Source organism: Sciurus carolinensis, chromosome 19 (genome assembly GCF_902686445.1).
Source record: "Sciurus carolinensis chromosome 19, mSciCar1.2, whole genome shotgun sequence".
NCBI classification, from domain to species: domain Eukaryota; kingdom Metazoa; phylum Chordata; class Mammalia; order Rodentia; family Sciuridae; genus Sciurus; species Sciurus carolinensis.
In genome coordinates this window covers 23,062,159-23,074,725 of record NC_062231.1, presented here as the reverse complement: position 1 = coordinate 23,074,725, position 12,567 = coordinate 23,062,159, and the positions used below count along the sequence as shown (strand labels likewise).

The 12,567-nt window shown below is 43.1% G+C and overlaps 1 protein-coding gene across 2 annotated transcripts in view; it reads left to right on the top strand.

Moving 5' to 3' along the window:
• Cntn6 (contactin 6) overlaps positions 1–12,567 on the top strand; it is a 176,791-nt gene that overhangs the window by 150,830 nt on the left and 13,394 nt on the right. For both annotated transcript variants that reach the window (XM_047534747.1, XM_047534746.1), the window contains 4 exons: positions 132–202; positions 9,538–9,772; positions 9,884–9,999; positions 12,034–12,220. In XM_047534747.1, coding sequence (XP_047390703.1) covers positions 132–202; positions 9,538–9,772; positions 9,884–9,999; positions 12,034–12,220 — 609 coding nt within the window. The remainder of the gene's footprint in view (positions 1–131; positions 203–9,537; positions 9,773–9,883; positions 10,000–12,033; positions 12,221–12,567) is intronic.

The following is a 12,567-nucleotide window of genomic DNA, read 5'->3' as shown; positions in this document are numbered from 1 at the left end:
TAAAAATGCAAGACTCTCTCTCACAGTGTGCCAGGTTGGGATTTGGAAAGGTGAGATCCAAAAACGAGATTCTGCCTGATGAAGATGGGCTTTAATAACTGCCACCCCACATTTCTCTTGATTGCTTTCAGTCCCCGTGGTAGCACCGGTAAGCGTCAGCGGAGGCGGAGGAAGTCGATCTGAACTCGTCATTACGTGGGAGGTAATTTTCTGTCCAACTAAGTTATTTTGAAGGAAAAAGATTTAGCCAGCCAGGAAGAACACTGAAAAACAGAAAGATTTATTGGATCACTGTTGGGAATATATGAAAATACAGGGTATAAAAATACATCCTTCTGATGATGGATTATTTAGGGATGGTATTAGGAAATTTACTTGTACTAAGTACAGGAGTATGACTAACTCAGCACAATTTTCTCCCAAATAGAAGGAAAACAACTTCAATGTCTACGGAGCCTTCCTTGGTGGGTATCATTTCCTTTACGACCCGACGGGGCCCTGTTCTGGTGGAAGTGTATTATTAGAGCTGTTTTATTGTGTAGGAGGTGCACTCAGTAGCCTTCCAGCAGACGACAGTGGTTACCCTGACATGGGTCTTTACAGCCTGTGGACCTGTTCTTCCTGAGGTCTAGATGAAAATAGAGGCACACGCAATAACTCCTCGGGTTGTTGTGTTTAATGTTATCCTCTCCACTTGACTTTTACCAAGTGCAAATTGGGTTCTGGTCTCTTAGACTCGAGACTTTGAGCCATCCTGAAGTTTCTCATGTCCAGCACCTGAGGACCCTCTTAGCCTAGAATGCTGTCCCATGAGAGAGGAAATACAGCCAGTTCTTCCTCTTCTCTCCATTTCCTCCACCTTTTCTCTTTCCTCATGGTTTTACTCAGCTTTTTCCTGACTGTGACCAAAAGACTGAGCAAGAATAATGAGGGAAGGAAAGGCTTATTTGGGGCTCACGGTTTCAGAGGTCTCCACTCCATAGATGGCTGACTCCATGGCTCTGGGCCCAAGTGAGGCAGAACATCATGGCGGAAGTCTGTGGCAGATTAGAGCTGCTCAGGTCATGGCCACAAGGAAGGAGAAAGAGCTCCGCTCACCAAGCACAAAATAAAAACCCTAAAGCCACACCCCAGTGACTTACCTCCTCCAGTCACAACCCACCTGACTAGTCACCACTAGTTAATCCATCGCATGGGATTAGTCTGCTGATGAGGTCACCGTCATTTCACCAGGAAGCTTCCCTGTGTTGTCTCACACATGAGTTTTTCTGGGACTCCTGGTATCTAAACCATGAGTCCCCTTCCCTGTGCTACCCCTGGATTCTCCTGGTCCTAGAGGGTTGGCGTGGGAGGAAAGGAAAGGGGTAGAACACATGCTGGTTCCCGACCCCTTTGTGAGTTGACTTTGACATACATAAGACACAGCGAAAGACCAGACGCCCGCGATTTACCGGGCAGTTGGTGTGTGACGTGTTTGGGGGGGGACCTTGTTCCCTTGGAGCGCTCCCACGGAGGACCTCCAGTCTTGATTTCTCAGTACAGATCCAACTGGTTGCTGACGAGTGGCCTCAGTTGCTCCATTCTGGGGTTTGTGCTTAGCATCATGATGCTGTAGGTGATCTCTGGGGATAGAGTCCCTATCAAGGCTGCTCCTAGGCGGTCCCTCTTGACAGCTCCACATATATTCTTTTTTTTTTTTTTTTTTTTAAGAAATAGATTTCATGGTGCCGGGATCCAGCCCTAGAAGGAGTCCCTGGGTTCCACACTGGTAAACGGGGCGCAGGGAGACAGGGTTGGCGATGGATGGAGAATGAGAGACACAGACTCTAGTTCTGGTGCAATCAATCCCACTTTATTCTGGGGAAGGCTGGGTTTATATACATTTTTCTTCAGGCTATAATGGCAGTCTTGTGGTTAATATTAAAGAAGTTTCCAAAGCATAGGCAGAAAACAACAACCTTACAGATCATCCTTACCTAATCACAATTGTTTTAAGAATATCTAACTATGTTGATGAGCTAATACAATGTTTATTTCCTTAATATCTAAACTCTATGTGACCTAAGACTATTCTTATTACTCTCGCGGTTAAAGCAATAGACAAGTAATCTCATGTGACCATTTCTACTAGGTCCATCTGGTTAATATCTAAATTGCTGAGTTAAGGGCTACAGGAGGGCAGTGGTCCCAATGGTTATTGTGTACCAACATTTATTATAGGGGTGACATATTCTTTGTAGGAAGGAAGGAATGTTTTGGAACCTTATTCTCTTACCTCACCACCACACATAAACAAAACCATCGTTAAAATTTAACCAGCCTGTTGGAGACAAAGGCAGATCTACAACTATTTTCTCCAGAGGCTTTCAAGGACTCATTGTACGGTTGCAATATTATTTTTAATTTTGTTAGTGGTAAAGACCCATTGTTTATCAGATTGTAGGTAATATTTTCTGGAATTTTTGTTGTATTCCCTTCATCTCCTTAAGCAATCTGTTCAGACTGAAATGAGTAATATATTATCAGAGAAAACACCATGCTTCTGAGGAAAACATCCGGCAATTCCTTTTAGGATGAGCCTTTGCAATCATCCTCCAGAGGATCTTTGTCAAGCACTGGATGGAATTCCAGACGCCCCCACATCATGGGTTTTTTAAATTTATTATTTTTATTGTAAACAAATGGGATACATCTTGTTTCTCTGTTTGTACATGAAGTAGAGGCATACCATTTGTGTAATCATACACTTACCTAGGGTAATAGTTTTTGATTCATTCTGTTATTTTTTTTTCTTCCCCCCACACCACCCACCCCTCTTTTCCCTCTATACAGTCCCTCCATTCTTGCCCCTCTCCCACCCCCCATGATGTGTCATCATCCACTTATCAGCGAGATCATTCGTCCTTTGGTTTTTTGAGATTGGCTTATCTCAGCACAATATTCTCCAATTTCATCCATTTGCCTGCAAATGCCATAATTTTATTATTTTTTATGGCTGAGTAATATTCCATTGTATATATATATACCATAGTTTCTTTATTCATTCATCAATTGAAGGGCATCTAGGTTGGTTCCACAATTTGGCTATTGTGAATTGAGCAGCTATGAACATTGATGTGGCTGTATCTCTGTAGTATGCTGATTTTAAGTCCTTTGCACATATATTTTTAGAGGGCAAGCTCTTCGGCTCCATATCCAGTCGAAGGTCTGTATCTGCCAGGAGTTTCTTTCTTTACTCACCACAGGCTTTGCAGATTTCTCTCCAGTTTTGAAGATTCTCAAGCTTTTGTCATTATGGACAAAGAACGTGTATCCCCTGGATTTCAGAAAATACAGAGCATGTGGTTCTTTCTAAAGCCTTCTTTCATCACGTAGCTAGGAATGCATAACTTTTCCTCCAGTTCTCTTAGAGTCTTTTAGTTCTAATCTCTCTCTAAACAAAGATGCTCCTTGTATATACTTACCACAGGTTCTAGGCTAAACTTTGCTAAAGCAATGCTGTATATAAATGGTTTGTTGTCTCTTTTGAATGCACGCGAATTCATACCTTTATAACAGCTTTGGGCTCTGTTTGTAATTTATAAAAGAGCCTTATTTCATTGTCTGAATACTGTGTGTGTGTGTGTGTGTGTGTGAAGGTTTTGTTGTGGTTCGTTTTGATTTAAAGACTTATTTATTTGTTCATTATTTATTTATGGTACCAGGGATTAAACCCAGAGGTGCTTAATCACTGAGACACATTCCCAATATTTTTTAAAAAATTTTTACAGACTGCATTTTGATTCACTGTACACAAATGGGGTACATCATTTTGTTTCTATGGTTGGGCACGATGTGGAGTCACACCATTTGTGTAATCATACATGTACATAGTGTAATGACGTGTGTCTCATTCCACCATTTTTCATACCCCACTCCCTCTCGTTTCCCTCTATGTAATCCTTTTTATTTTATTTTTTTTAACTTCAATAGAGTCTTTCTAATTTTCCCAGGGCCTCTCTAAGTTGCTGAGACTGGCTTTGAACTTGTGATCCTCCTGCCTCAGCTTTCTGAGACCCGGGGATTACAGGAGTGAGCCACTATACCCGGCTAAGACTTTATTTTTAACACTAGTTTTAGGTTCCCAGAAAGATTACATGGGAATCCCACATATCATTTACCTCCGTGTAATCACAATCCCTTCCCCCCATTATCAACACCCCCACCAGATTTGTGTCTTGCTGCAATGGATGACCCTACACTGAGAAAACATCGCAACCCCAAGTTCATGGTGTGCGTCAGGTTGTGTCCCTTGTGTCTTGCATCCTGTGGGTCTAGACGAATCTGAGCTGACCAGTGTCCACCGTGATAGTATTCTCCAGAGCACTCTGCTCACCCTACAACTCTCGGGTTCTGCGTCTTCATTGCTGTCTTGCTCTGGACCTCTGGCAACCCCTGATCTTTTGCTGTTTCCACAGCTTCACCTTTCAGATGTCGCGTGGTGTAGCTGGAATCCTCCACAGCGTGGACGGTCCACACTGCCGTCTTTCCCGTAGTGATGTGCAGTTGAGTTTCCTCCACGTCTTCTCATGGCTTGGCAGCTGGGAATTGTGATCTAGTGTCTGGGCGCACCAGCAGTTGGTGACCCTCTCATCTGCTGGAGGGCATATTAGGGGTTTCCAAGTTGTGCATGGTTTAAATACAGCTGCTGTAAACATCTCGGAGCAGGCTGTTGTGGGGACATAAGCTTTCACTGGGTCCTATGGAAAGAACACGTTCAGTTCAGCAGGAAGCCCTAACTGCTTTCCAAAGCATCCCTACCATTTTGAATTCCCACTGGAAATGAGGGTTCCTTTCACTCTGTGTTTTCACCAGCCTGTGATGTTATCAGTGTGATGAATTTTGTCCAGTTAATATAATATGTATAATATATATTATATTTTTTATATATTATATATATAACTTTAATATATAATATAATAATATATGTAATATGTATATTATATATAATATAATGTATAATATATGTAACTATTTTAATAGATAATATCTATATAATTTTTTTAATTGCCTTATTACCTTGGACTTTTTTATTTTTAGTTTTTGGTACCAGGTATTACACTTTGGGGTGCTTAACCACTGAGCCATACCCCCAACCATTTCAATTTTTTTTTGAGCTAGGGTCTCACTAAGCTGCTTAGGGTCTTGCTAAGCTGCTGAGGCTGGCCTCAGATTTGCGATCCTCCTGCCTCAGCCTCTTGAGTCCCTGGGATTACAGCCAGGCACTGCAGCTCCTTAGCTTCCCTTGGACATTTTAATATTGCACCTAACTGCAGGATGGCCATGGATATTTTAGTTAAGTAATGACATGTCTGTTATATAGCATGGTAGTTCTTATTGGAGAACAGGCATGATTTTATCTCCACGTGACATTTTACCATGACAGGGGACTTGCTTTGTTGTTAGGACTTAGCTGTGGTGAGCTGAACTGGGTACAGGTCTAGATACTTCCCAGCATCCCCAGATTCCATGTGGGGTGGCCAAGCACAAGGAATAAGCTAATTCCTAATGTCAACAAGGTCAAGGTTGAGAAATGCACTTTTTGAATTATAGTACTCCGTTGAATTTGTTTTATTCCTCACAAAATTCCATGAGAGATAGGAAAGGAGAAGGGAGCCATTGAACCTCGTGTGTGTGGAAGGAACCTGCCAAACATGGTCTTTCCTCAAGGCTGGCAAACGTCATCCTCACTCTGGACGTCTCGTTTCATGGGGACATTAGGGGCCAGCACAGTGTCTGGAACGTGGTCCACGCTCCTTGTGGAAGTCAGTGTGCAGAGAGAGCAGAGGCTCCGAGAGGCCTGAGAGGGCGGGAAGACACACACTGGACACTTCCAGGGGCTGGTTACTGCACTGAGCATTCATTTCATTAGTGCTCACGGCCATGCTGGGAGTCGGGTAACAGCCTGTGTAGTCGGCTCTCTCAAGGCTGTGACTAAAAGACCCGACCAGAGCAATTGTAGAGGAGGAGAAGTTTATTTGGGGACTCACAGTTTCAGAGTTTCAGAGCTCTTGGTCCATAGACAGCTGGCTCCATTCCTTGGGGCTGGAGGTGAGGCTGAACATCATGGCGGAAGAGTGTGGCAGAGGGAAGCAGCTCACAGGATGATCAGGAAGCAGAGAGACTCCACTCACCAGATACAAGTATATACCCCAAAGTCCTTCCCCAGTGACCCACCTCCTCCAGCCACACTCTAACCTCCTTCAGTTACCTCTCAGTGAATCCTATCAGGGCATAAATTCACCGATCAGGTTAACTCTCTGAAAGTCCAGTCACTTCTCCTCTGACCCTTCTTGCATTGTCTCACACATGGGCTTTTGGGGGACACCTCACATCCAAACCATAACACAGCTGCTGAGGAAACCGAGGCTACCAGTGGGCAGAGAAGCAGCATTGGAACACAGGGCTCTCTCTTCTTGCTCTTTTCCTTTGCCCTGAATTAGAATGTGACTTGTCCCCATGCAGTTTGATGGCTCGGGGTGGCCAAGAGTCCTCACTTGTCTGCCATACTGTTTCTGACCCTCTGGGCATATTTCCCACAAATTCATTAGCCTTCCAGTGAGTCCTACCAAGAGGATCACTGTGGTTAGTTGGTGACTAAGGTATTTGGGTTGCCCTGTTCTTCGAAGGTTGTGTATTCACATCATAATCAGTAACTTTTGCTGATTTCACATCTTAATTTTTCTCCCTCAGAGTCAGAAATTCTTAAAGGTTGGTAGATAACTATTTGGTAGTCTATCCATGGATGGGGAGGGACCGGTCACAAGTTCTATGCATATCATTCCTTTCTAAGGAATGGGCAGTTACTACATTGATATCATGTCTTGGTTGCTGGAAAAGAATCAAAACAAAGGAAATATAAAGTGGACGTCAGCATGTGTTCATGTTTTATGCTTCCAAATGCATCTAGGTTTGAGGGGCCCCTGGTGAATGTGTCCTAGAAAATGTAACTATGCATTAACTATAGAGGATAAAGTAAGAGGCAAATATCCCTAATGGGAATGGACACTCTTTTTTATGTCAAGGGTCAGAGGGTGAAATTCGTCAATCTTGTGGGCCACCCGGACCTTCTTCAACTTTCCACTGGACTGTTGTAGCTCAGAAGCAACCACACACCACATATAAATGAGCATGGAGCCAAGGTTCCTGAAATCTTTATTTTCAGAACTAGGCTGAGTGCCAGATTTGGCTAGAAGGCTGTGCAGTTGACTGAATGCGCATTCGCCAACCTTGGCTTGTAACTGAAGATTGAGTTCTTACAGACACTGCAGCTGAAAACTAAATTATGAGTCTTTATCCATCTTAATGGATTTCACTCCCTGTGAAATTCTGGGTTCCTTTATTCTACTGATCACTCTCTCTGTTTTTAAAGGAAGAAACTCTCACTCCCACCATCTTGAAACAGCTCTGTAGATTTCTTCCTCCTTTGACTCTCTGTCCATAGGTAAAAAATAAATAAAAGAAAAAACTTAAAGAAGTCCCTTTTGTTCTCCTTAAATGGAACCTGCAGGACTCTGATCTTTCTTGAGGGAACCCCATGAGAAAGTCATTGTACTCGATGGACAACTACAAACCCTCCTTGAATCTGACTCAGCACAGTGACGACATCTGAGCTCAGGGAAGCATCCCGAAAAGCCGAATACTCCCGCGTGTTCTAAAATTCTCACAAATCTCTTCCATGTCACCAGCTGTTCTAATTCTGGTCTCCTTGTGCAAAAGAAGAAACTCGCTGTTAGAATCATCCTCCTCAGCTTCCCTGAGCTGGATCTTTCCTGTCCTGTTCCCTTTCTGTATTTTAAGACTGTTTCACAAGGTGAGAAACAGAGACCAGCTCAGGTCGTCTTGGTTAATGGGGATTTCATTAAAGCTACGTGGAAAGCGATGAGGACAGGAAAATACCCGTGCGACCCAGCAGCCAGGTCAAAGGAGGAACCGCAACGTCATTCATCACTGTTCTGAGCACAGAGCCTGGTCCACCATCACCTGTTCTTGTGAACAAGCCCTGGCTTTACCAGTCCCTGCCTGTGCGCGTTCTTGCCATATCTACTGCTTCCAGTTTTACACCTGGCTACTAGTTCAGTCCTCTCTCTGCTCCCTCTCCTCAAGAGCTTCTTTTATCTTAGCTTCTAAGAGCCCTTACTACTGCCTGACTTCTGCTTATTTCCTACCCTGCGTTGGCTCAGGACTCAGTCCTCCTATTTCAGATGCAGGCCCTGTAAGTGACAGATTTTGTTTCTGTCAGTTACTATAGTACATATATATGTATATATATATATAGTTTTTTCTTATGTGGAGTAGGTTCCAGAGATTAAACCCAGGGCACTTCACCATTGAACCACATCCTGAGAACTTTTTGTAAATGTTTTATTTAGAAGACAGGGTCTTGCTAAATTGCTGAGGCTGGCCTCAAACTTGCTATCCTCCTGCCTCAGACTCCGGAGCCTCTGGGATTATAGGCAAGCACCACCACTGCTGACAGAAAGCACAAAGATTTTGCACCACATAGATTATGACCCAGAGGGCTCCTTTGGTTGGGGCTCCCACAGCGGGGTCACCAGACACGGTGCAGCTTTGGGGGATACTGTAATAAAGTCAATGGACTCCACTGGATAAGGAGGACTCAGAAATGTCATGGTGAATCTGAGGGACTCAGAGCTCTCTGCCCCGTTAGGTATGCCTTTTTAGTCTACCAAGGTATTAAGGAAGCATTTTCCCTTGCAAAAACATACAACTAAGTCATTGATTTGTAAATACAAGTTCCTTATCACCAGGTGGAGACTTGTCCAAAATCAAGCACAACTTCATTTTCATTTGCTAAATTATGTGATCATTTATAATTTTTCTTACCTGCAGAGTCTGGGAAATGTATACTCATTTCTATTGTGTAATTTTAGGTTTCGAATGTATTTATAGAGTTTGATCTTTCTGGGAATTTGTGTATATTTATGTCAGGAAAATGCACAGGGGTGGTACTACTAGTGAAGATATATGTTTTAAAAATACTGGAAGGTTCTTGATGCTTTTCCATGAGCAATAGTCTCTCTCTGAAGGTATATGTTCTCATAAGCAATTTCATCACCCACATCTTACAGATTTTCTTGAAAAATATTGTGAAGTGAAAACATGTCTAGTTTTAAGTAGTCACTAAGTTAATTATGTGCTGAGTTTCAAATTAGGTCTTAGTTTTATCTCAAATACTTGCCATCTTCTAGACCACTTCTTATTATAATCTTTGAATGATTAAGGAACTAGATCCAAATGTGTAGAGTTTGTTTTTTTTTTATTTTTATTTGAAAGCTTCAGCTGTGGCTCTCTGTACCTTTCTTGGGGATCACGTTCCTATTCGCCTTCCAAGTGAGAGTATTTTTTTCAATACCTCACCAAACAGGGTGAATATCCAGGTTTGTTCCTACAAAAGAAAGGTCAGCTCATTACTATCATAATGGCTCAATGCAGTACTTTGGCAAATCCTGAGTGACCGCTCGTGTTCTGCCCAAGTCAATTCCAGAAGAGCTCCAGAATGGAGAAGGGTTTGGCTACATCGTCATGTTCCGGCCCGCGGGCTCCACCACCTGGACCAAGGAAAGGGTCGCCTTCGTGGAATCCTCCAAGTTCATCTACCGCAACGACAGCATCCTGCCCCTGTCTCCCTTTGAGGTCAAAGTGGGCGTGTATAACAACGAGGGGGACGGCTCCGTGAGCACCGTGTCCATTGTCTACTCCGGGGAGGACGGTGAGTGGCCCTGGGTTCTGGGACGGTGTCCCTTGAGAATGGATGTCCACTGTGCCCTGTGTTTCTTGAAGCCCTCTGCTCACGGTGTCTCTGTCTTTGTCTGGATGGTAGAACCTCAGCTGGCCCCAAGGGGCACTTCGGTCCAGAGCTTTTCTGCTTCTGAAGTGGAGGTTTCCTGGAACGCTATTGCCTGGAATCGGAACACAGGACGGGTGCTGGGCTACGAGGTAATCACCTGCGCTTCCCGCTCCCTCTCACCGCACCTGCTCTTTCCCGAACCACTGACCTGGGTCTTCCTGTATCCTGGTGCCCGTCTGTGCTGGTTAGCTTTTCCTGACTGTAACACAATACCTGAGATGATCGGCTTAAAAAGACGACATGTTTTGGCTGGTGGTTTGGGTGGATCAAGTTTATGATTGTGTGGCCAGGTGCTTTGGGGCTGTGGCCAGTCAATCCATCATGGCAGGAGCATGTGGCCAAAGAACTTGCTCACCTCATGGAAGCCAGGAAGCAGTGAGAGAGACCGGAAGGGACCAGAGTCCCAACATCTTTTTGAAGTTGCAACCCCATTGATCTAACTTCCTGCCGCTAGGCTCCATCTCTTAGAGGTTCCCTACCCGCCTAATGGTGCCATGGATTGGCTACCAAGCCTTCATCATGGGCCTTGGGGAGGGACTTGAGATCTACACTATAGCAATGTCTAAAGCTAAAGAAAGGAATGAAGGAAGAGAATCGTTCCAGGTGATCATAAGCAGAACATTTACAAGTGATAGGCATTTCAAGGGGCATACAGTTCCCTCTAATAAGATGAGTAAGTTCTAGAGAGCTGATGTACAGATACAGCTCTCATGGATATAACATGTTAACATTTAGTACAACCATGTTATTATTGTTATATGTTATTATAATATGTTAACATATTAATGTAATGTTAATATATATAAGAATATGTTAATATAATATGTTAACATATTAATAATATGCTGCTAGTGTGTTGTTTTCCACAATGATATTTTTAAAAAGTAATCAGGCAATCAGACAGCTACTTTGTTTAATTACTCGGACTTTTTTTTTTTAATTGTGGTGCTGAGGATCAAACCCAGTGCCTCACACATGCTAGGCCAGTGCTCTCCCACTGAGCTACAACCCAGTGATCTTCAGAACTTCACTGGGAAACCTGCTCTGTGATTTGGAGTATGACTTGGAAAGACGTCCTCACCTTGGAAAGGGAGCTAAGCCATAAGAAAACACCCAGATCTACAAAGTCTGTTCCTTTAGTCTATATGGAATGAAGTAAATGGCCTCTGTAGGTCTTTAACCTCACAACGTTAAGGAGGGAGAATGTGCGAAAGAAAAGTCCTTGATCGCTCGTTGTTCCTCAACTAGCAAATCCAATGATTTGTAAAACAGATAACACAGTTTATGGGCTTTTGAGGTTAGAAGGAAAGCATAATTCTAAACCACTTTGATTCCCTATGTTTTCCTTTCGACGTGAACCTTCTGATCCAAACATAAAGTTGAACTCACTTGATAGACTCTTTGCCATTCCGGGTCTAGAATGCCGCACCTCCTCTCTGAACCCTGTTTATTTCTCAATCATCTCTATCCCCTCTTCAAGCTGGACTCTTCTCTGATCCATGTTGTCTTTCTCCAAATTCTTATAACTTTTTTTTTTTCTGGTTTCTCTTCTTTGGAACACATCCTGTGTTTTCTTTTCACACACGTATTCTTACCTCCTAACTAGGCTGAAAGGGGCTTAGAAATAGGTACTACAATTTATTCTATTTTGTCTTTTTTATAGGTGTCTAAAACAATGCTAATGCATAAAGTAGGATCAGTATAAGTTGAATTATTAACCAAAGAATTGAATTATTAACCAAAGAACTCCGGAGGCAGTGGCAATAGCGAAACATCATTACCAAAGTTTTTGATCGGTGGCACAAATATTGCTTTGATCTGTTGTGTCATATGCTCTTTGTTAAAGCTGATAACCTTCACACGGCTCATCAATTACTTTAGTTTGGAAATTGGGAAATGTCCAGGTTCTTTAATTTTTATTAAGAATATGTCTTCACCTACAGTATCTTTCATTTCTTCTTTTGTTTTTTATTTATGTGTTAGACTTTGGTTATTTGGTTGTTCTGCTGTACTCCTTTTAATTCGGGATCATTTTGGTCCCTTACCCTGTGTCTCTGCACGTGCCTGTGGTTGATAGTGGTGGGAAAGCCGTGAATCGCTTGTTCTTTGTTTTGAACAACCAGATCTTATACTGGACAGACGACTCCAAGGAATCCATGATTGGCAGGACGAGAGTGAGTGGGAACGTCACCACCAAAAACATCACGGGTCTGAAAGCTAACACCATCTATTTTGCTTCTGTGAGAGCTTATAACACGGCTGGGACGGGTCCCTCAAGCCCCCCAGTTAACGTCACCACCAAAAAGTCCCGTAAGTATCCATCGCTCTTGGAAAATGAGATGGATCTGTGAGTAGAGATATTTTCCTTGCTCAGTGTGCATTTCCGTCTTCCCACTGCCCCACGTGGTCAGTGGGTTTGGACCTTTGGTGTCGATCATGGTCGAAGCCTTTCATGACAACTAAGAAAAACTCTTGTGATCTTCCTGGAATTCCCAATGACAAAGAGCTTGGGTTATTTAGATGAAAGACAGAAAAGATTCATGCTGGAGAATAATGATTCCCTCAATGGGTTCAAAAAACTATCCTCCCATCCTAGAAACATTAGGTGGTTACCCCCTCTCATGGTCTCGGTAGAATCTGTAAAAATGGAGAAAAAA